Source organism: Hirsutella rhossiliensis, assembly GCF_020360975.1.
Source record: "Hirsutella rhossiliensis strain HR02 chromosome Unknown scaffold00021, whole genome shotgun sequence".
NCBI classification, from domain to species: Eukaryota; Fungi; Ascomycota; class Sordariomycetes; order Hypocreales; family Ophiocordycipitaceae; genus Hirsutella; species Hirsutella rhossiliensis.
In genome coordinates this window covers 56320-78584 of record NW_025408687.1, presented here as the reverse complement: position 1 = coordinate 78584, position 22265 = coordinate 56320, and the positions used below count along the sequence as shown (strand labels likewise).

The window sequence follows — 22265 nt, the reverse complement described above, 5'->3', positions numbered from 1 at the left end:
TGTCTCTCGCTGACGCGGGAGGAATTCGAGTCGGTCGCAGCGGGAGTCGGAGCCAGGTGCTGGCGGTCGGGAATGGACGGTGCACACAGCCGTGGACGACGGCGGGAGGGGCCGCTGGGCGCTCGCCAAGTCGTTGGGACAGTCGACGGGCCACGGGTTGGAAGGCGGGATTCGGCAGCAATTCCAGCGACGGGATTGGATTGACTCGGCCAACGGGAGGGGGGTTATCCAGAGGGGGCCGCAGGCTCTGAGAAACAACGAGGACGCCTTTTTTTACTGATCAGGGCGCCGTCACGATGGTGGTTGGTGGTGAGTGTTGGCATCGCAGAAACAGGACGCTGCCAGGTCGCGTTTCCTCTCATGACACATTAAGCGGGGAAGGCCGACTGGCAGCCAATCACGGCACACCATCTCCAGAGGCTAGCACGCCGCGATGCACCAGCTCATCACGGGTCCAACCATTGAAGGCTGGCTTGGCTGTAGGTACCTAGGTAGGCAGGTTGGTACAGACTCCGTACCGTACAGTACTGTATGTACTAACTAACACGGGCAATTTGCAGTACATAAACCGGCTCCTTCTCCCACTCGCTGCCTCTCCCTCTGCTCGTTTTCCCTTGGTTCACTTGCTGTTGGCCTTGCTTTGATGTGCCAGCCTCCTTGGGTTGATCATTGTTGTTCAACAACGCCTTTCCAAGGGTCTCTGCTGCGGCATGTCCCCACGCAGCGAGGTCCATTCATGGCTCGCCTCCGCTCACAATTCATGGAACAAGGTAGATCAATGCTAGGTGGGTAGTAAGCACGGGCTAGCCATACCGTACCGTACTCAAGTCCACCTGCGCGTTCCGTGCACCGTCCGCATCCCAATTCTCACCGAGCCGAACGGCCACCGAGCAACCAGATCTGGTCGACAAGCTTCGTGCTCAACAGGAAGCTCAGGCCGCGGTATCCGTACATGCATGTCCAAGAATGTCCAGATTCAGTGCGGCGGAAGCAGGGACAGTTCACAGTGCCAACTGAATACCTTGGAGACGGCCCTCGAGGGCTGATGGTCTGCAGCACACACAAATCCGATTCCACTTGGCGGTCAATCGAGGGGCAAACTTCACGGAGAGCGAATGCAGCAGGCAGCAAAGCAAGCCTCTGCCTGCCTCTCTCCTCGGGCCGCCCGTCGCCCAGATTACTGCCTGCCACCAGCAATGCCTGATCCGCCGCGGGCCGAGACAGGGACAAGGGGAAACAGCAAGCAGCGTTTGCCCCGTCCTAAACCCTGCGTCGCGGTGTTTACAGTACAATGCAAATGAAGGATGGGTGCCGCCGTGCTTGTTTTGTACAGTAGCTCCGGCTCAAGCAATCAAGGAGCTCTACTTCCCTCGCCACCCCTCCCATCCACTCCGCCTCTCACCCCAATCCTCTGAGATTGATTTGCCCAGTGCCATGCATCAGCATGACCACATGTGTAACTGTGTGTGCTACCTACCTTTTTGGCGACGTCTCGATGTCGTCGCCGCTCAAAATGGTCCGAGAGGCGGCACTGGTCACGTCGTTGGCCGAGCAAAGGTAAGCCACCCGGGGAAAGGGGCCAAACCGAGGGGCGAGACGCCGAGGTATCCAATTTCTTCAGGTCCGGCTCTTGTGCCATCCTCGCACCTCGCGCTAAGGGGTGGACCGGTTCTTGATAGCTTGACACACTGTCCCAGGGTCTCTTGTCACGGCGGGAAATGGCCGGCCGTCGGCAAAGTGCCAAGTAACCAAGGAGACATCTACATGATATCTCCTTGTGGGTAAATTGATATCACGCAAGACGTGCTTGCACAGTACGCAAGGGATGTGAGAGGGCACGTAGTATTCACTTTGTTCACATGCCACGACAGTGCTGCCTGTCTGCAAACCATCCACATCCAAGACCTTTGCTCAACTCCAACCACGGATTAGTCACACCTGTTTTGGCGTGTACAACCACGTACTCGTTGCTGTTTCTGCTGTGTTTGCCATTACTATTATTGTTGTTGTTGTTGTTGTTGTTGCTGCTGCTGCTGCTGCTGCTGCTGCTGCTGCTGTCGCTGTTGTTGTTGTTGTTGTTGTTGTTGCTGTTGTCGCTGCCTGCCCCTGGTCTCCCCGTCACAACGGTCATGTCCAGGCCTCTAAACAGTGCCTCTGTGGACCCCTCTTCTCCGTGCCCGAACAAGGGCCAGCCGGCAAGTTGCATGGTCCAAGGTGCCCGCCTAGCCATATGGTTCCGCCACTCGAGACATGGACGCGAGTCATTTCCCAGTCCCGGCACATGTCGGGCTTGTGGTCGGAGTACTTGCCTTGAGTAGGTAAGAATCGCTTCATTCAGAGAGTATGTAATTAGGTGGTGACTTACCTCCCTCATGTGGCCGGCGGCCCATTTCTTCCGTCGCGCCTCGAGCCATTTGCCCTTTTCGACCCATCGATCCTCGAGCCACTGCGCCAGCCCGTCGTCCGTGCTCGGCAGAGAATCGATGGAGAAGCGCCGCGCGTGCACGTGAAACTTGAACCCGCGACGAGTACTCAGGCCGCCAGCACTCAGCGTCTCCCAGAACGAGGGGGCGGCCTGGAAAGCGTCCCTCTGCTGATAAGCGATGGTCAGGTCATACACGGCCCTCACGTGCGACGCCTCGCGGAGGTGCTGCACTGTGGCGACGAAGCCCTTTGTGCGCGGGTACAGGAGATGCATGGGCTGAGGCTTGTCCATCTTCTTACACCACGCCCGCGACTCGTCGTACCTGCTCTTGGTGAAGCGCGTTGCCTCGCTGAAGCTGATGAGCCCTGAGAGGCCGTCTTAGACGAACGTTGCAAGCCGGCACCTGGGGGAGACACTCACACGTGGGCAGGCGGTCGCGGACAACGCCTGAGAAGACGCGCTCCAGCTCCCTCTTGTCCTTGAGCCAATCCCGGCTGACCATGGGCATGCCCATGGCCCAGAGGCCCCAGCCGAGAAAGGGCACAAGTCGCAGTTGGCGTTTGGCAAAGTAGCGACAGCGGCCGAGCATGTGAGCCCGCTGGGCGAGCGCCTGGATCATGTAGAAGTCGGCCCAGGACACGTGGTTGGCCACGACAATGGCCGAGTCGCCGTTTGGGAGAGCGTCGCCCGAACACACAATGTCTGCCCCGTTGGCGCGCTCGAATATGGCCTGGATCCATGCCCAGACGGATTCCGCGACCCGCGACGAGGCATTGTAGACGAAGCTGGGAGCCAACGGCCGCAATGGCAGAAGCAGCGACAGGACCGTGTCAGCGACAAAGAGATACAGGACCCACGGGAGAGTCAGGGCTATGCCGCGAAGATGGGTGACGGGCGTGCTGGTCCGGGTCATGGCGAGCATCAGATAGAGTACTCGTCGAACTCTGGTGTCGGAGTCCTTCTTGACCAGTGACCAGAATATCGCGCGCCTCAGCTGGCGGCCGATCCAGGTACCCGTCCGAGGGCACGAGCATCCTCCGCCGATGCCGCTATCGGCACTACGAAGCCCATCATCCTAGTACCAACTTTATGTACAATACTTGTTAAGTAGGGAGGATACGGGAGCAATGTGTATGACGCCACCATGTCTCCATGTAGTTCGTAGGCAATGCTCCATTGATTAAAGACGGAGGAGGTATCCGATACACGGATCACCGGCTGGGCATTTTCCCTTGCACCTTGGGTTTTCTCCCTATTCAACCCTATTCTATGGAGGTCTTGGTTCGAAGTTGGAGGTGATTGCTTTCCATTGGGAACGTAGATGAAACGTTGATGGACATCCCGCAGTACCCGTCACCGAGCACAGGTGCGGTCGCTGGTCGTTGGAGACGGACGCCTGCCGACAAGTGCCGGCCCCGCGCGCCACGATGCCTCCTCCGTCTTTGGATCTGGTCTCCACAGGCACACACGCAGTGGCCTCGGGAAAGGAATGCGCGAAGCGAGCGGACCGTCGTGCCCGTTTGCAACACTCGCATAATATTCGACGTCCGTGTGCGAATACAACGAAATCCGACGTTGCAGGCCAGTCTCTAACGAGCCTATAAAAAAATGGAGAAAGAGAAGGGTGGAAACATGATATGTACTCCAAGGTACGCATGGCGAAAGGGGGCCTGCTGGGTATCCGGCAGGTACGGAACTTCTCCTGGCAGCGGTACGAGAAGTGACAGGACCTCAAAACCTGTCCATCTAAGCCCGTTACGGAACATGTCATCGCCTCGACTCCGCTGTCCATCCTCCCCCCCTCCTCCTCCTCCTCCGAATCCATCTCACCGCAACCCAACCCAACGCTTCTCGCATAACCATCACCGAGCTGCTCGTGCCCCTGCTTAATAGCTTCATCGACTGCCTCAGGGCATCGCCCGTCTGCGTCCCCTGTTTCACCCTTCCTCCATCCCCCCCCGCCGCCCCCCCCGGACACTCGTCGACCCCCGCATCCGTTTTCCTTCTGCCAACCCAAGGGTCTGGCCCTTTGCCCGACTCTGCCTGGGCTTTCGAAGCCTTGTCCTTCTGTCCAATTGACCGAATCGCCCTATCCTCGGGGGTCTGGAGGCCAAACCGGTGCGTCTTGACTCGTAGCGCCGGCCCCTTGTTTTGCGTGATCCTACATACAGTTCCCGGTGTCACGTCGTGTGGGCTATCGCGTCCAATGGCGGCCGTGTGGGCCGTCTCCAGCTGGTCACTTTATTTACACTGACAAGTTCCTCAAGAGCACCCGTCATTGTGCCACACGCCTTGATCTGCAGCCGCATACCAGGTACGAGGTAAATTACGTGAGCGACTGCCTTGGCATCAATTGGCCCGTCATGGCTTCCTCGTTGTCGCCGGAGCAGTATGGAGGTCATCAGTCTCAAAGCTCGCCTGAAGGCACAGGCATCGGCGCGCAAGAGATGAACACCGCAGCGCCCCTCAATGTTGGCTTCTTCAAATCGCTTGCGGACAAGAGAGCCACTCGCGGTAAACCGCCTTCTTCATCAGCGCTTGGGGAAGACACTGACCCTCGCCTCAGATACCAATCCACCCAAGCGGCGAGGTCCCAAGCCCGACAGCAAGCCAGCTCTCACAAGGAGGCAGGAACTGAACCGACAAGCCCAGCGGTAAGACATATCCGGGAAAAGCAATGGTGGAGAGCACTTCTGACTGGCGTTGCCCCGCGCAGGACCCATCGTGAAAGAAAAGAGCATTATATCAAAGCACTGGAGGACGAGGTCCTGCGACTAAAGGAGCTATACAGCACCATATCTCAAGACAAGAACAAGCTGGCAGAGGAGAACAAACAGCTCAGAGAGGCACTCGCACAGCACGGCATCCCATACCTGGGCGGCGGCCAGGACGATCTGTCAAGCAACCCGAGCTATAGCCATCTTTCGGGCACGAGTCCCGGAAACAGCTATGCCACGGCATCGCACACCACGTTCTCGCCGTCTACCGCGCCGTCGGTCGTGTCTTCGGGCTATGCCAGCACCCTTCAGCCAATGACGGGGGATCAAATGCGCGGTATGGCGCACTCGTCGAACGGCAAGGGCGTTGATATCGACCAAGCAGGCATTGACTTCGTCTTAGCGTACGATGGCTCCGCATCCTCAAGGGCATACCTCTCACCTCCCCCACAGTGAGGGATGGTGCCGCTTCGCGGGAGGGGCTCTGGCTCCTGCCAGGCGTACAGAGATCGGGTTGGCTAACGATTGCGGTTTCCGCCGAGGATCCCGTGTAGGCTCGAGAAGCCGTGCATGCAGCACATGCCATTCCTCCTTGAGAGTGCCGCCGATGCAGACGGTGGCCCTTGCGGCCATGCACTTATGGCGTCGTGTCCGTCGGCGCCGTTCGCCAACCTGACGACAGACACACCGTTTGGGAACACGTACACGCACGACCAAGGAGACGGAGCCAGGCCGGGTCAAGGAACCTGGGAGCTAAGCAAGGCAGGCCTGGCCGCGCTTCTCGACCTCAGCAAGAAGCTGGATCTGGATGGCGAGATTACTCCAGTCATGGCTTGGGGCATGGTACTCGGCAACCCGAGGTTCGCCGAGCTGAGGCCAGAGGACTTGCATAAGCTGGCAGAGGATTTGGGCAGGAAAGTCAGATGCTACGGGTAAGCCCTGGGTGTCCTCCTTTTCACTTGGCACTTACTGGAGTGCTAACTCTGTGGCTACAGATTTGGGGCAGTGTTGGAAGAATTCGAGCTGCGTGACGCCTTTGAAAGCATTTTGCCCTGCGAGCCGGAGACGATGGTCTTCTAGGCGGTTTGCGTCGCACCTTAGCGGCATCGTGGGAGGTCGACTCCTTTGCCGATCCTGCGGTGTCTATGTCAGTAGCGTGGCGTAGGGTTCGTTGGATATTTCATCCGTAGAAGTTGTTGGGTTAATGTCAAGTCGCATCGTCTGTCATGTTGTCTCATGTGAATTGCAAGGGCACGAGCGGCGTCACATGATACGAAGGTCCTGTCTGGCGCTAATAAGAGCTCTCCTTCCGGTACCTGCATATCCCACTACAAACACAGCATTGCAAGGGCTTTGCAGGTCCCGCCAAGTTGACGGACCAGAGCACGCTCGATTCCTAGTGTCGCAGCGTTGGCAAAATGCCATGGTTGACGCTTTTTGTCCGTGCTCCGAGAACAAGGTACAGATAGACGTTGTACTGTAGGTGCCCCTGATTGGGCTAGCCGAGCTTAGTCAGCCTGAGCAGCACCAGCCCCTAAGGTTGGTGCCCGGCCGGGTCCACAGCTTGGGCCCGTAATCAACATGTAGCTTGGTACAGAGCGGTACATGGGTACTTCGACACCTGGGAGGTTTTCGGCAGACAGCCCCACACCCCACCACAATTTTGATTCTCTCTCTGTCGGGCTTCCAAATTCCCATCCGCGGCGACGAGACTCGCGAGACTTTTTTGCGACGCACTTCTCGGGCGGAGACACCACGACAATCACCATCGCCCAGCATGGCCGACTCGCTCGACTACGTCAAGATATGCGAGAGCTGCCCGCCCGGCGACGGCTGGGGCCCGCCAGTCACCACCGACACGACCCTCAACGGCGTGCCCTACGCCCCCTTCTCCAAGGGTGATAAGCTGGGCCGAATGGCCGACTGGACCGCCGAGGGAAAGGACCGCGAGCGCGGAGGACGCATGCAGTATAACCGCAACTACAGAGGTGCGCCATTGCCGGGCGACGAGCGGGCCTCGCTTGCTGACAGGCAGATGCAGACCAGCAAGTCTACGGCGCAAGCCACGCCGTCACCTTCAACGCGCCCCCGGCCGAGGACGAGTCGACCTTTTCCCTCGTCAGCAACACCAGAGACTCGACCAAATCGAGGTACGGCCGCGGAGCCGTCTTCACCCGCGGCCGCGGCCAGCGGGGTGGCAGGGGCGACGCCCGCGGCGGACGCGGCCAGATGCAGCGATCAGGGCCCGGCGGCAGGCAGGGCTACGACCGCGGCGGCCGCCCCAACGCCGGGGCGCGCGGCCGCCGCTTCGGCTGGAAGGACTACGACAAGCCTGCTCGCAATCGTGATGCTAGCATCAACATCAAGGCCGACTGGCAGCTGCTCGAGGAGATTGACTTTAACCGCCTGGCCAAGCTGAACCTCGACGCCGACGACGGCGAAGACATGGATGAGTACGGCTTCCTCTACTACTACGACCGGTCCTACGACAAGCAGCCCGTCAAGGGCGCCGAGAAGAAGCTCACGGCTATCGACCGCGCCGCCTACAACGTCACCACCTCGTCGGACCCCGTCATCCAGGAGCTCGCCGACCGCGACGAGGCCACCATCTTCGCCACCGACAGCATTCTTTCCATGCTCATGTGCGCGCCGCGCTCCGTCTACCCCTGGGACATTGTCATTGTGCGGCAGGGCAATAAGCTCTTCCTCGACAAGCGCGACAACGCCACGCTCGACATGGTGACGGTCAACGAAAACGCCGCCGACGCGCCCCTGGATGCCGCCGACGGCAGCAAGGACGTCGTCAATCAGCCCGCCGCCCTGGCCGAGGAGGCCACCTACATCAACCACAACTTTGCCAACCAGGTCGTCAACGAGAGCGAGTCGTCCAAGGTTGAAATGGCCCATAGCAATCCCTTCTACAACGCCTCCGAGGACACGGACCCCCCGGCCAGCAAGGCCTACAAGTACAGAAAGTTTGACCTGTCGACCAACGAGGAGGATCCCGTGTACCTGGTGGTGCGCACCGAGATTGACGCCGTCCAGAAGAACGCCATCAGCGGCGAGGACCAGCTCATGACCATCAAGGCTCTCAACGAGTTTGACCACAAGGCCCAGGGCAGCGGCGGTGCCCTAGACTGGCGGAGCAAGCTTGTCACGCAGCGTGGTGCCGTCGTGGCAACCGAGATGAAGAACAACAGCTGCAAGCTGGCCCGGTGGACGGTACAGAGCATCCTGTCCAAGTCGGACGTTATGAAACTCGGGTACGTCCTTCTACCCCTTTCCCCCTTTGAAATCCCACCTTGCCTTCTTCTGCCAACTCCCTGTTAATCCCGTGCTGAATCTCTCTCCCCGCAGCTTCGTCTCCCGTGTCAACCCCCGCTCCAACGACAAGCACGTCGTCCTAGGCGTCGTCGGCTGGAAGCCTCGCGACTTTGCCAACCAGATGAACCTGTCGCTGTCCAACGGCTGGGGCATCGTGCGCACCATTGCCGACATGTGCCTCAAGCGCGAAGAGGGCAAGTTTGTCCTCGTCAAGGACCCCAACAAGTCCATCCTCCGCCTCTACGAGGTCCCCGCCAGCAGCTTCGACGACGACGACGATGACGAGGGCCAAGAGGTCAACGACGAGGGCGAGGCCGCTGCCGAGTAAGGGAAGAGACGTCCGGGTCACTGCCACCGTTCCCTTTTTGTCGGGCTGATATGCGCGGTCCCGCGTGGATGGCGGTTGATGATGTTGGGAAGCGAGGAGGGGAGGCAAATCAGGTGTTTACTTTGCAGGTGCGACACGTACTTTGCGGCGCTCGCTTGAGACGGGCGACCGAAAAGCATACATCGACGGCTCTTGGCTGCATCATGTGGCTCCAATGCTTGTTTTGGTCCAGTGTCTACTCTGCGCGGGCTTGACTTTGCTTTCCTAACTACGTATCTGCGCGAGCCCTGCAAAGCCCGTTGGTTTTCTCCCCTGCCTCTCGACGGGCCGCCGCCCATGTCTGTCCCAGTTCCGCAAGCACGCCAACTCGGCGATAGTAGACCAAGTCCCATAGCCCCGGAACAGCCCACCGACGCAGCCATCCAGTGCGATCTGCTTCCGCCAGGTGCCCATCGAGTGTGGCCTTGCCGACCCCAGATGATTCATTCGCCTCGTCCCCACGCTGATCAAAGCCCTAGTTCCATGACACTTGCGGCCCCTTTTTATTTCCGTTTCGTCTCTATTTCCTTTGCTTCCGTCTCCCGAGCTCAACATCGAACGCAAAACCCGTCCGAAAATCCAGCATCACACCCGTAATTTACTCGAAGTCGCCCCTCCCCGCCATGTCCTCAAAGAAGCCCAAAGGCAGCGGCACATTCGACGCTGGAAACCGCACCCCTTCGCCATCCTCGAGGGTATGTTGCCGCTCGCAGAGCCACGCCCTGGCCGCGTTATGCCGCTCGGGCAAGTCGAGGTCCAGGGCAGCGACGTAGGCGGCGGCGCGCAGCTCTAGAAAGGCGTGCAGGTGGCCGTCGGCGCGCGGTTCCTCGCCGATGCGCTGGGCCCAAGTGCGCGCCAGGGCGAGCTGCAGGCACCAGTCGAGCGGCCAGTCTAGGTGCTCGGCGGCTTGGATTGCGAGGGTGGCGGACTTGAGAATGGCGCCTTGTTCATGGACCGTGGGCCGTGGTGGTTCGTGAGACGGGCCGGCGGGTGTAGGCGAGGGTTCGTAGGCGCCTGCTCGAGGGGCCATCGTCGTTGGTTGGTATTCCGCCGGGGGGTAGCCGGTTGAAGGGTCGTAGCTCTGAGTGCGGCCGTCGTGTCTTGGGGGCAAGCAGCTTTTGTACATGTAGTCCGTAAAAGACTCTCCAAAGTTGGTAAAGTTGGTGACGCGGGGGATCGCCGGCGGCTCCTGGGTAGAATAGTGGGCCGTCGACGCCGCCGGCAAAGTACCGTAGTGGTTCGGTTCCTCGTTTTCATTAGAGTAAGAGGCAGCCGTCGTTGAATCTTGATATGCATGAGAACGCTGCTGCTGCTGCTGCCGCGGGGGCACATCCCACGAGGAGTATCCCTGCGTTCTATGACAGTCATACGAGGAAGCCCCATCCTCCACTTGCTGCGTGTCCTCGGCGATCCCGACATGGCGCGCGTACGTCCAAGAAGAGACCGGACGAGGGAGCAGGGGACCACTGTTGCCGGGCATCAAAGGCTGGAGCTGCGCATTCTCGACGCCGAGCTGCGGATGGAGCGTCCTCAGCGGAGGGAGGAGACCAGACTGTCGCGGATCCGGAACCGAGCGCACCGGCGGCAGGAGCACGCTGTGCGTGGAGCCGTAGAGACGAGGGTTCTGTTGCTGCTCCGCGGCGCTCCAGGTTCGACGGCGCGGCATCTGGGCCAGGATCTCGGCTGCGTCCTCGGTATGGGCCGTTTGCGCGGACACGGGGCTGGCAGCCTTGGTCGCGTGGCCCACAGGCCGGTGGTAGAGCGCGGCAGCAGCAGCAGCAGCAGCCTCGTCGATGGGCTGTACGCCCTGCTCTTTCTCATCGCCCCAGCAGCCGTAGCCCTCGTCCCATGCGTCGTCGTCGTCGTCGAGGGCGGGAAACACGACGTCGGTGAGGGGGGTGGCAGGCGAGGAAAATGACGTCGACGTGGCTCGCGACGGAACAGGGCAAGGCGGAGCCCTCCTCCTTCGTCCACGAGCATGTGTCCGCAGGGCCCTCGCAGTTCCATGGCGCACACCGCCGACTCTGGCGGTCCGGGACGCCCTGAGTCGTCGAAGCTTGGACAAAGCAAGCGGCCCCGTCCAGTCGACAGCCTCGGGATCCAGGGCGTGCCTCGCGTCACCTCGCAGGCGGTCGGCGACGGCGCAGTCCATGCACACAGAGAGCTTGCACTCGGAACACTTTTGGATGGTGCCACAGCGCTGCTTGTGACACATGTCACACTTGGCCGTGGACACGGTGGTTGCGTCCCAGCCCTTGTGCGTGCCGTCCGGGCCGGGAAGGGATTGAAGAGGCGGGAGTGGACCAGGCCTGACGCCTGATGCGGTATTCTCCCGAGGAGGTGTAAAAGAGTCGTCATCTGTCGTGCTGCCGGTGCCGACATGCGAAGGGGCTGACGCCGGTGCATCGAGGGCCGACATGACTGTCCCTAGAGACCTAGACGGTGTGCCTAGCTGGCGGTGAATTCCCCGCCCGTGCGATGCGGCAGACTGTGAGCCAGGGCTGCTCAAGACGATGCCGAAGCCTGACGAGGGTCGTTGGTTGCGTCGGCGGGTCACTGAGCAGCTTCTTTTGCCAGGGAATTTGGGTGGGCTTATATTAGATATACCTTGACTGGCAATGGAAGGCTTCACCAATGTTTCCCCAGGGCAACAGCATAGAAGGTGGTGTGCAGGAAGTGCGGTAAAAAGGGCAGAAAGGCGAGGTTGATGATGAGAAAGCCAAGTAGGAGAGGGGAGAGGGCGAGCCTGGTGCAAACCAACAAGGGGGGCGCAGATTCACTGCGCAGCAAAGAGAACGAGCACGAGGCCGGCCGGCCGACGTGGCCGTGAATCAGAGAGCGGCACATGGGACGACATCGTCTCGTTATCGGAGAAGTCGTGCCGCAGCCAGCATCAGCAACCGACGACGAGGATGAGACGAGACGCCGACCAAGGCTGCTTCTGTATGTTATAGTAGGTAGGGTAATGGAACGTTCGTGTGTCGGGATACTCTGGGGGACGTTTTCACATCTACCTGAGATATCAAGGTTGGAGCTTTGGCGGGCAAACCACAGACAGGCATTGGATCATGTCAAGCAAGTATCACGTGCAGGCATAGTCAAGCAAGTATCACGTGCAGGCATAGTCAAGCAAGTATCACGTGCAGGCATAGTCAAGCAAGTATCACGTGCAGGCATGGTGGTCCTGGGTGCTCCGCAGGAAGGAATGGGGTCGCATAGCTAATTAAGCGACTTGACTGCAGCTGCATACTGTAGGTAGAGGAAAGGTTAACTATTTCATCCTACAGAACGGAGTACGGAGTAATTAGTGCCGAGTTCGAGTTGACGCAGTCAAAGACACGGCTTGTGCCGTCTGGGCCAAGTCACGACTCGACGCACGCGTAAACCACCCGGGCGGTGCTGTGTGGCTGTACCGCCACGGCATGTCCGCCTAGCGAGTACTCCGTACAGCGTTCAGCAACTACCTTACAGTAATAACACAACAGCAGGGGCATGAGGGGGTCTGGGGGTTCAGCCAGGCAAGACAAGACAGTGGAGACCCGTGTGGCGGCCTTGCCGCATTGCCGGGCTAGGGCAATGCAGAGCGCGTGCTCCGTGGGCCCCAAGGTTGTCAGTACAGACCTAAAACCAAACAAAAAGCCTTGGCCCGCCTGACCCAAAGCCCACCTCTCATCGTCATTCTCATCCTCCTCTCCCTCCTCCCCCTCAACGTCCATCCGTCGAAATGTCCAACCAAGAGTACTACAGCGGCCAGGGCGGCCATCACCAAGGAGGTGGCTATCCTCAGCAGCCCCAGCCTGTGAGTCCGGCCGAAACTCATCCCCCCTCCTCATTGCCCACGCGCGTGCGACCAAGCGCTGACCATGCTTCATTCTTCCCTCCAGAGCTACGGCCCGCCGCAGGGAAACTATGGCCCTCCCCAGGGCCACTACGACGGCGGCTACCAACAGGGCCACCAGCCCCCGATGCAGTACCAGCAGGGCCCTCCGCCAGAGGCGTCCCGCGGTGGCCGTAAAGGCGGCAGCAACAACTGCCTCATGGCCTGTATAGCCGCTCTGTGCTGCTGCTGCGTCGCCGAAGAGGCTTGCGAATGCTGGTATGTTATTCAAAATCTTCCCCCGATTCCCCCTCCGTCCGATCCCGGCCACCCACCTCAATCCCTCGCTCCACCCACGAATACACACTGACTTAGGGTCCAAACAGCATCGATTGCTGCGAGTGTCTGCTCTAAACGCCGCGCCATTCTGTCCAGTTGCCGACAAGAGAATGGGCTTCTCGCTTTGACCAGTAGCCATGGCTCTTATACCCGCGTGCCCAACCGCACACCTCGTCGCAATCGCCACGCATTGCAAGACGACTTCCCCGTCTCCATCCCAGCACCGTGTTTCATGTGCAGTGGCGCTACCACAGGCGCTCGTCAGCTTCGCCTCAGCCTCTTCTCTGGCACCAGTGCTCAAGCCTTTCCGCTCTCCCTCACACTTCCCCCTGTATCCTAAACACAATCGTACCATGTATGTTTTGCACCAGTCAAATACTCAATGTCTATATCCAATCGGGGGGGTTTAGATTTTGGTCGATAGACGGCGGTTATGGTACAAGAAAGTATTTGATTGGTTCTCTTTTGTTCATTGTCTGGCTCCATCCTACGGACCGCTACGGACCGCCAATTCCTCTGGCTCTTCAGCCAATGTTCCTTACGTTTCCTCTCCCGCCAAATCGCCTACGCATCCAGTTGCACGTAGTTCGCTGGGAACAGGCCTGACTGCCCCTGGAAGCTTCCAAACCACCAGTCCTCGTCCGGGAACTCGAGGTTCGTGATCTTGGCGTCCTCGGGGAAGCTCAGTTCTGCGCATGAGTTAGCCGCCATAGTCTGTCTCCATCATTCAATCACACTAACCATTGTCTTCAGCTGCCTCATAGTCATACAAGGCAGTAGCTGTAGGACCAGCCTCGGTCGCGTGTGCGGGTTCCGGCATCGACGGGGCCGCCGGCGCCGCAGCCGAGGAGCCATGATCGTCGTCTGCGACAAGCTCCACGTAGTTGCTGGGGAATAGCCCGCTCTCGCCCCTCGAGTTTGTGCCCATCCACCAGTCGTCGTCCACCATGTCGATGTTGGTTACGTATTCGCCCTCGATCAGTTCGATTTCGTTGTCTTCGGCCTTTTCGTAGTCATACTGAATGACGGCACGTTTGCCGCCTTGTTCACCCTGGTATGCCGCCTCGTGATCCTGGGGTAACGACTGCCCCGCCACGGCACCGGCTGCTTCTCGGGCCGAGTGGACTGCCTCCTCCTCATCCGGGAGCTCGTCCTCCCTAGGTACATCGATCTGGCTGGGGGGCACGGGGGGTGGTGCCTGGTGCCCGTCGGGCCGCTCCAGCTCCGGTTGGGCACTGCGCGGGACGGGAGCAGCTACCCGGATCGGAGATGGCTGCCCATCACTCTCTTCGTCTTCCTCGTCGGTGGGCGGCGGGGGGCGGTTGGGAAGTCCCGGTAGCGCAAAGCCACCGGAGGACCGTGAGTTGTCCGACACAGGTGGCGGCGCGGGCGAGGGTTCGGCTTCGTCCTGCGCAGATTGGGGCACAGGAGGCGCGGTTCCCGAGCCAATCGGGGCCACGTTCTTGAATCGATCCCTAAGAGCCGAGACCCCCCCCGATGGAGAATCTGGTCCTCCCTCAGCTCCCCTGTCGGCCTCGCCAGTGTTGTCCTGGCTCAGCGCGGCGCGGCTGTAGCCGGGGGCCTGCACCGGAGCCCACGACTTGCCAGTGTATCCGCTCTTCCACTCGCCGGCGCCGCTCTTTTGAGGAGCAACTGGCGACGTGAGTGGCACCGCGCCGGCGCTGCCTACATCCGAGCCTCGCTGCCTCGCTTTCTTCTCCGCCCAAATTTGAGCTGGGGTTTTCCCCCCCTCGTCGGCGAATGTTCGGCTCGTACTGCCAACAGGAGCAGGGGTAGAGGCGCCGGGGACGCCAAAACCAGCGCCCCCAGGGGTCGGTGCTTTGGTCCCCGTGAAAGCCGAGGCGCCTCCGAACTTGTTCGCGACCTTGGGCTTCGGTAGAGCCGAGATGCGCTCCGAATGACTCGGCTGGGAAAACGCTGCGGCTGTGTCGGCAACTGGCTTCGGCGACTGCGCGTTGTCCGTTGAAGCATCCGCAGGCTTTTGGGCCTTTGCGCGAATCGCAGCAATGTCAACCTTGCCGATCGGCTCGTAAGTCCCTTTGACGGGCGTCGGTCGATCGTCCCCTTTGTTTTTGGCCGCCGCTCGGATTGCAGCGATATCAACCTTGCCCACGGGCTGATAAGCTCCCTTGACGACATCTTCGGATCCATTGTCTTGAGGTCTGCCGCCATCGAAGCGCGGGGCTTCCGGCTTCTGCTTGGTGAGCTCGGCCATGTTGACTTTGGTCGGCCGGTAGGCCGACTCTACCTTCTGTATCTCGGTTCTCGTGACCGGAGGAGCATCAGCACCCCAACCGTCATCGTCAACACCCTCGTCCCTCCTGGACCGCGCAGCGACGAGGGGGTTGGCGGAGCGGCCGGCACTGGATGCAGTCGGCGTGAAGACGGGTTTCGACTTGACGGGAGGGGGCGCCGCCGGAGCCATGCCGCCGGAGCTCGCGGCCGAGTATTTGGCACCGGAAGCATCGGAGACCTTTTTCATGATGGAATCAACCTCGAGGTCACTGTCGGATCGGGCAGTGATCTGAATGTGGTATCCATGAAGAATTTTAGAGACAGTAGCCGCGTGGCTAGTGAAGTAGCCTTTTGTTCGCTCGGGGACACCACCCCCGCACCACGCGATCAGGACGCACTTGGGGAGAGCCGTGTTGGGGTCCTTGACCTTGACGAAGGCGAACTGGATGCGGCCTTCGTTGAAGTCTTCGATCAGCTCGACCAATTCGCCATCTGCAACTGGTCAGTGTCACGATGCCTCCTCTCGCAGCAAGCTACCATACCGCCTGTGCTCTCCACCTTGAGGATGCTCTCCTTGGCACCGCTGTCTTGAAAGGCGTTCATGAGCGGTGACTGAACCGAGAAGAGGGCCCACTGCGCATATGTGGGCGAGCTGGACGGCGGCGGAGGTCCGCTGACCACTCCATTGTAGCTGCTTTTTATGGACGGCCCGTTGATGGATAAATTCAACGAGGCCATGCTGGACGAGGGGGTTGGTGGCACCAGCAGTGACGGGGGGTGCCTGGCCTTGTCCCTTTGGCGATTTGCGAATGATGGACAGAAACAGCCAGCGGCAGCTTGTCGTTGTCAGGGGTCAGCGGGAAGTGATGGGTTCTTGTCGGGAGGCCCTGACGCGGTAGAGGCGGCGGTTGCGGCGAGAGGTGGTGGCGTCTGGGACACGCAGCAGGAGGTCAGTCGAGATTTGTAGGCTGACGGAGAAGCTCCAGGTTGGCGACGATGATCCGTAGCCGTCGATGTTTGCTTGCTTGCTCGGCGGGGCGAGGAGGGGCGGAGCAGGCTGAGCGAGTCTAGGCTGCAGTAGAGGGGGATTTGCTAGGCGACTAGCACTCCGCAGCGAGAGATCCACTGCGTCACCGTTAGCAGACAATCTGGCAAGTATCAGCATGGGGCATGAAGCACAGTACGTACATGGATGGATACTTGGCATGCACGTAGCAGCCAATACGGAGCAGGCCAAATGACGCAACGCTCAGCAAAGGATGTCGCTTGGGCTAGAGGCTGCTGCCCCGCCAAATTTCGAGGCCGGTGCTCTTTACACTTTTGCACAGCCGACGACTTCACCGGTCATTTGCACGTCGACACAGCCGCCCGCCATGTCAAGCATCTCTGAGATCACGTCGGACGCTCAATGGGAGCAGCTACTGGCTTCCGCGCCCGCGTCGGCGCTCGTCATCGTCTCCTTCCACGCTCCATGGGCCGCCCCGTGTGCCCAGATGGCTACGGTCCTCGAGACGCTGGCCTCCGAATACCCTCTTACCGAGCCGCCAAGCACCCTTTGGACATCTGTCAACGCGGAGGAATTAAGCGACGTTAGCGAAACCTACGACGTCACTGCCGTTCCCTTCCTGGTCCTCCTCCGTAACGGCCAGGTCGTCGAGAGTGTTAGCGGCAGCAATGCCGTCAAGGTCAGGGCCGCCATCGAGAAGCACGCCCGTGGCGACACGAATACTTCGTCGCATACCGGCGTGACCAATGGGGTTCAGAAAACCAGCGACCAGACTTCGCAGACGGATGTGGATCCCGAGAAGCAAGATGAGGATCTTCAAAAGCGCTTGGGGGATCTCGTCAAGGCGGCACCAGTCATGCTATTCATGAAGGGAACCCCAGGCTCCCCGCAATGCGGCTTCTCGCGACAGGTGGTGGCAATTCTGCGAGAAAACTCGGTCAAGTACGGATTCTTCAACATCCTGGCCGATGACGAGGTTCGCCAGGGACTCAAGGAGTTTGCCGAGTGGCCAACCTATCCGCAGCTCTGGATCGACGGCGAGCTCGTTGGCGGGCTGGACATTGTAAGTCGTTTGTTGACCATATCCTTACCTCGATGGTGGCCGAGCCCGACTGACACTCAATACTAGGTCAAGGAGGAGCTCGCGAGCGATGCAGACTTCTTCAAGGCCTACAGTGTCGGAGACTCGGCAGCGGCGTGATATTACCGAGTAATATTCCAAGACGACGTTTCGATATTCGTCTCGTACAGGACACAGGGCAGCTCCGCGCGAGCATGGCAAGATATTAGCGCAGGAAACTCCAGAAGCCGTCGAAGCCAAGGACGGAAGGGAAGCTGTTCTATCGAGCCGAGGGGGGCTTGTGGGGTGGAAAGGCCTGTTGGACTTGAACCATGGGCATGCGGCGAGTCGAGCTCGTCGGCAAGGACGATTGTGGGGGATGCAATGGCCAGCGGGCAAAGGGGCCGAGGCACCACTACTGGGAAGATATGGCCGCGAAACGGTGGTGAAGGTCTTTTGCCAACATTGACTCTGTATACTTGCATTTTGTGCTGGTCAGTGGCCTGGGTAAAGCATTCGGCAGCAATCCGTCAACCCTTGTTACGATGCTTGTCTTGAGCTAGTGCGAGCCGCACACCGTCCACTGGGGGTGTGAGTTAGTACCGGATGTAAGCGCACGTTTCAAGGCAGGGCCATCGCAGACTCGACCTATGCCGCAAGGGTTCGACTAATCATGCTTTGATGGATGTGTACTTCGTAGACTGGCTGCCTAGTCCGACGGTGCGGAAAGCAATATTACGGCGGCTGACAAATGCCACGCCTGCCGGTTCATGAATCATGCCCGGGTAGTTGATGGCATTCCGGGCGACTAGTCCAGATGTGTCCTAGCAGAGGCGGCAAGTTGGTTGCATGGATAGTTGTGACTCACTCCTCGCCTCAAGCACGCACAATACCTGGCTGCTTGGTACTCAAGGTGTACAGTAGCTGCATCTTTCGTGTTTCCAACCAGAGGTTGAGCTGCTGAACCGGTACGCGTATGTACCGCAAAGTACCGAGATAGAACGTCAACGCAACAGGCCAGAAGCTGCCTCGATACTATTTCACTTTCCCCGACTCTTCGCTGCTGTAGGGTAGGCACTACCTAGAAGCACCCAGGTACAAAAAGTGGAACTGGCGACTATCTCGACCAATTATGCTGCCCTTGTCCCAAAACTGAGGAGCTCCCGCAGCTGTATCGCGCCACGTTCGAGTGTCTGGACTCTCCCGAAGGCTGTTTTCCCGTCTTTCATATTTCCTCTTTTAAAAGGCGCGCTAAAGGGAGCACTGTAATCCTTTACTTTGCTCATGTCTACGAAGCACATAAGGTGGGTCGGTAGATACGAAATCGTCGACTTGCCAAATGGCTGGCGGTGAACGCTTGGCACTACGGGGTACCCATCGGTACATAGGTACCTACATACCTACTACCTAGGTAGGTACCTAGGTAGGTAAGTACACCACTGTACCTCTCCTCGTCAGTCGTCGCCAGGCGGCAACGCATGCGCCAAACGCCGGCGTCTCTTAATAAAGGCTGTCGTCTCTTGCGCCAGCACGCTATTCTTTCTTCCTCAACCTCCATCCAGGACTCCCCTCTCGACTGAAGCCGCCCTCCTTTCTTCCCGTCCCACGCGTACGGAGTGTGCGATAATCCAACCCGCTGTTGTAAATACGTCCGCTTCGCCGCAACCTGCAATCGACTCCACCTTGCCCGGTGTCGAGGCGCTTCTGATGCTTTACAAACTCCGTTCCGCCTTCACCATCCGACGCGCACCAGCAATTCCGACACTGCCTCTCGGAATCGTCACCTCTGACCATTGGCGATCCCGCAATTTTTCCCCCTTGGAAAAAGCCTGAGTCGAATCAAGCTCACAGTATCTCGCCTGCCGCTCCGAGGCCCGACCATCACGAGCCACGAGAAAGGGTCCCAGCGCCGCCGGCCCGGCTGTCCTATGCGGCCCGGTGCCAAGGGTGACGAAACTGGAGTACTCAGCGAAGCCGACGGCAGCTGCAGCTTCTTGCGCGATAAATACCCTTTATCGTCCGTCTGCAACACGAAAAGATACCGTTAAGCTTGGTGCGCGCAATCCACTAGACTGCCGATACGGACTCAATCCACTCGGCCGGCCCTAACTCCGAAGCACCCGATCGGCCGTTCATCCACGCCGCCCGCTTCGCGTATTCGTCACGCACGCCATAGCAATGACACCCACGCCGCCTTCTACAAACTCTTCTACCGGAGGTCGCTCCCCAGAGGAACAATTTCGCGTGGTCAGGAGACGGAATCGTGTTCCCCTGAGCTGCTATCCCTGCAGGACAAGAAAGTGCGTCGCAGCCAGAGCCTCCCCGGCATTGCTTGCACAAAGTTGCTAACAGGCTCGCAGATTGTGAGCTGAGCCGATGACAGACACATCCACAGTCCCATCATCACTGACGCGCCGACAGGAAATGTGACAGGAGCCATCCTTGTAGCAACTGCACCAAACGCGAGGGCATGGCCACCACGTCGTGCTCCTATGCATCCCCCTCAGCGCGCAAGAAGAGCCAAAGCCAAGGAGACTCGAGTCCGGACGACATGCAGAACCGCATCGACCGTCTCGAGGGTCTTGTCCTGTCGCTCATGCACAACGGGGCCAACATTGATTCCGCCGCCTCCCACGTGGGCGCTTCAGCCTCTCATTCTGTGGCGGACAGCGGCTCATCTGCCAAGATCGGCCGTGAAGAACCGGCCATGGTGGACGATGACAGCGACGTCGACGATGGCCTCGCCGCGTCTTTGGGAGTCCTGAAAGTCGATACCGACAAGGGAAAGTCCATGTATATCGGACAGGAACACTGGCACCTGATACTCGCAGACATCGCCGAGGTCAAAAACTACTTTACTTCCCACAAGAAGGAGCTTGAGACGAGCTATGAGCGTGTCAAGTCATCGAAACCAGTCACTGCCCGCGAGGGCCCTACATTGCTCCTCGGCGCTGTCCCGGCGTCGGAAATTGAGCTCCGCGCCGAGCTTCCGCCCAAGTCAAGTGTCCTCGCGCTGTGCGGCCGCTACTTCAACTCGATGGAACACACCGTTAGCATCATCCACGGGCCGACCTTTCTGCAGCAACTCAGATCACACTGGGAAGATCCTTCCAAAACGCCCATCATGTGGTTAGGCCTTCTCTACTCGATTCTCTGTCTCGCCATGCTGAGCTATCACAAAGTGGGAGATGAGCCTCCGGAGTGGAAAGGCCGGACCTTGGAGCTCGCCTCCGAGTTTCGGTTGCGCACCGTACAGTGCCTTACCAAGGCCGACTACACGAAGCCCATGGAGTACACGGTTGAGACAATGATACTCTACGTCTTCGGGGAATGCTCCTCGCGATGGGACGCTGAACTTGGCCTATGGTTGATTGTCTCACTCATCACGAGAATCGCGTTTCGAATGGGATATCATCGCGATGCCAAGTGGTTCCCATCGCTCACCCCTTTCCAGGCAGTAAGTAACACTGGCACCATTCTGCTCAAAGTTCACCCCCTGACCGCGTCACAGGAGATGAGGCGCAGAACGTGGGCATTAGTCCGAATGTCCGATGTGATTTTCTCCCACCTGGTTTCCTTGCCGAGCATGATTTACGAGCACGACTGCGACACGCAGCTCCCAAACAATCTTTTTGACGACGATTTTCATCCGGGGATCCAACAACTGCCACCGTCCCGCCCCAATACGGAGGCGACTCCGATTTCGTACATGATTGCCAAGGCCCGACTCTGCAACGAACTGGGCAACATTCTCCAAGCCACGAACAGGGTGGGCAGGAATGTCTCTTACGATGAAATCATTCGGTTCGATGCAAAGCTACGCCAGGTCATGCAGGAGCTTCCACCCCATCTCAAGCTTGGCCCACTCGAGGAGTCCCGCGATGCAGTCACGTTGATTGTTGCCCGTTTCAACATCGACATCCTCTACCAGAGGATCCTGTGCTTGCTACACCGTAAATACCTTCCCCGGGCACGGCAGAATCCAAGGTATGCGCACTCGCGGCGTAGTGCCATAGAGGCGTCACTGCAGGCCATGGGCCATCTACAGACGCTGCACCGCGAGTCACAGGGCAACGGAAGGCTTCGAGCGGTCAGCTGGTACGTCAAGTCGATCGCAACCAAGGAGTTCATCCTGCCAGCCATGCTTCTCGTGTTGGACCTGCATTTCGATAACACCGCGAAGCAGTCGGCGGCCTCTCAAGATCACGATGGCGCATTCGTGTGGACGCCAGAGGAGCGTGCCAAGATGATTGGAGCTCTGGAGGACGCGGCAGGCATCTGGAAGAGCCTCGCCGACACCTCGATAGAGGCATTCAAAGCCTCCAAGATTCTGGACATTATGCTGCAGAAAACCAGGGATCCAGCGCAAAGTTCAAACGGCTCCCGGGATCCCCGAGAAAACTCGACGACCCTGGAGGCGAATGCTGGCACGAACGATATCCAGGCGATGCTTGGCGGCGCGATGACTCCCGAGTACTTCGGGAACCTCAACGATGGAATGAACGCCTTCTCGAATGCCAACAGCGGTGCGTTTGTGGGAATGGATTTTGGTCTGCCCCCCCCGAATCTTGGAGACATGCAGACAGACAGATTCAACGCCGCCGACGCCGCGTCTCCGCTGTCCATGTTTACGAATCTTGGTGGCAGCTCTGGCATGACGGCGGATCCGAGCGCGAGCTTTGACTGGGTGAGTGTGCACCACGGTAGACGCCCTCGGATGTGCTGACACGAGGAACAGAGCGCGTTCGAGAACTACACGCAAATGGCAAATTGGGGAGCGGACCAAGGCTTCCAGGTATTCGGAACGGGGGAGCCGTCGTCTGAGCAAGATCCCGGGTCGATGAACGTGCAATGAAGCATTGGCTACGCAGATATGACTGTTGTATGACTTTGTTGAAAAGCGAGTACGTGAATGGGGATTTGGGTGGTGTTGCTTGAATGGAGTCCGAGTTGA

General features: G+C 59.1%; 8 protein-coding genes across 8 annotated transcripts; 5 read left to right on the top strand and 3 right to left on the bottom strand.

The window, feature by feature from the left end:
* Positions 1-1997: 1997 nt before the first annotated feature.
* Positions 1998-3347, bottom strand: HRG_11447 (acyltransferase domain-containing protein; the record flags this gene model as incomplete). The annotated part of the gene is made up of 3 exons (XM_044869917.1): positions 1998-2060; positions 2366-2790; positions 2846-3347. 3 exons carry the CDS (start codon positions 3345-3347, stop codon positions 1998-2000), a joined length of 990 nt encoding a protein of 329 aa, XP_044714814.1.
* Positions 3348-4788: 1441 nt separating this feature from the next.
* HRG_11446 (bZIP transcription factor domain-containing protein) lies at positions 4789-6222 on the top strand (the record flags this gene model as incomplete). Its single annotated transcript, XM_044869916.1, has 5 exons — positions 4789-4939; positions 4992-5079; positions 5142-5546; positions 5697-6074; positions 6138-6222. 5 exons carry the CDS (start codon positions 4789-4791, stop codon positions 6220-6222), a joined length of 1107 nt encoding a protein of 368 aa, XP_044714813.1.
* A 697-nt stretch (positions 6223-6919) lies between these two features.
* HRG_11445 (eukaryotic translation initiation factor 3 subunit 7 (eIF-3) domain-containing protein) lies at positions 6920-8794 on the top strand (the record flags this gene model as incomplete). The annotated part of the gene is made up of 3 exons (XM_044869915.1): positions 6920-7130; positions 7184-8405; positions 8500-8794. 3 exons carry the CDS (start codon positions 6920-6922, stop codon positions 8792-8794), a joined length of 1728 nt encoding a protein of 575 aa, XP_044714812.1.
* Positions 8795-9431: 637 nt separating this feature from the next.
* Positions 9432-11252, bottom strand: HRG_11444 (uncharacterized protein; the record flags this gene model as incomplete). The annotated part of the gene is made up of 1 exon (XM_044869914.1): positions 9432-11252. One exon carries the CDS (start codon positions 11250-11252, stop codon positions 9432-9434), a length of 1821 nt encoding a protein of 606 aa, XP_044714811.1.
* A 1305-nt stretch (positions 11253-12557) lies between these two features.
* Positions 12558-13064, top strand: HRG_11443 (cysteine-rich TM module stress tolerance domain-containing protein; the record flags this gene model as incomplete). Its single annotated transcript, XM_044869913.1, has 3 exons — positions 12558-12632; positions 12718-12929; positions 13037-13064. 3 exons carry the CDS (start codon positions 12558-12560, stop codon positions 13062-13064), a joined length of 315 nt encoding a protein of 104 aa, XP_044714810.1.
* Positions 13065-13553: 489 nt separating this feature from the next.
* On the bottom strand, positions 13554-15983 carry HRG_11442 (variant SH3 domain-containing protein; the record flags this gene model as incomplete). Its single annotated transcript, XM_044869912.1, has 10 exons — positions 13554-13678; positions 13731-14030; positions 14091-14187; positions 14248-14628; positions 14680-14880; positions 14947-15230; positions 15306-15580; positions 15644-15737; positions 15788-15828; positions 15880-15983. The coding sequence occupies 10 exons, from the start codon at positions 15981-15983 to the stop codon at positions 13554-13556; spliced, it is 1902 nt and encodes a 633-aa protein (XP_044714809.1).
* A 635-nt stretch (positions 15984-16618) lies between these two features.
* HRG_11441 (glutaredoxin domain-containing protein) lies at positions 16619-17452 on the top strand (the record flags this gene model as incomplete). Its single annotated transcript, XM_044869911.1, has 2 exons — positions 16619-17314; positions 17381-17452. The coding sequence occupies 2 exons, from the start codon at positions 16619-16621 to the stop codon at positions 17450-17452; spliced, it is 768 nt and encodes a 255-aa protein (XP_044714808.1).
* A 2037-nt stretch (positions 17453-19489) lies between these two features.
* On the top strand, positions 19490-22166 carry HRG_11440 (fungal specific transcription factor domain-containing protein; the record flags this gene model as incomplete). The annotated part of the gene is made up of 5 exons (XM_044869910.1): positions 19490-19611; positions 19733-20768; positions 20823-21845; positions 21894-21998; positions 22050-22166. 5 exons carry the CDS (start codon positions 19490-19492, stop codon positions 22164-22166), a joined length of 2403 nt encoding a protein of 800 aa, XP_044714807.1.
* Positions 22167-22265: the final 99 nt, after the last annotated feature.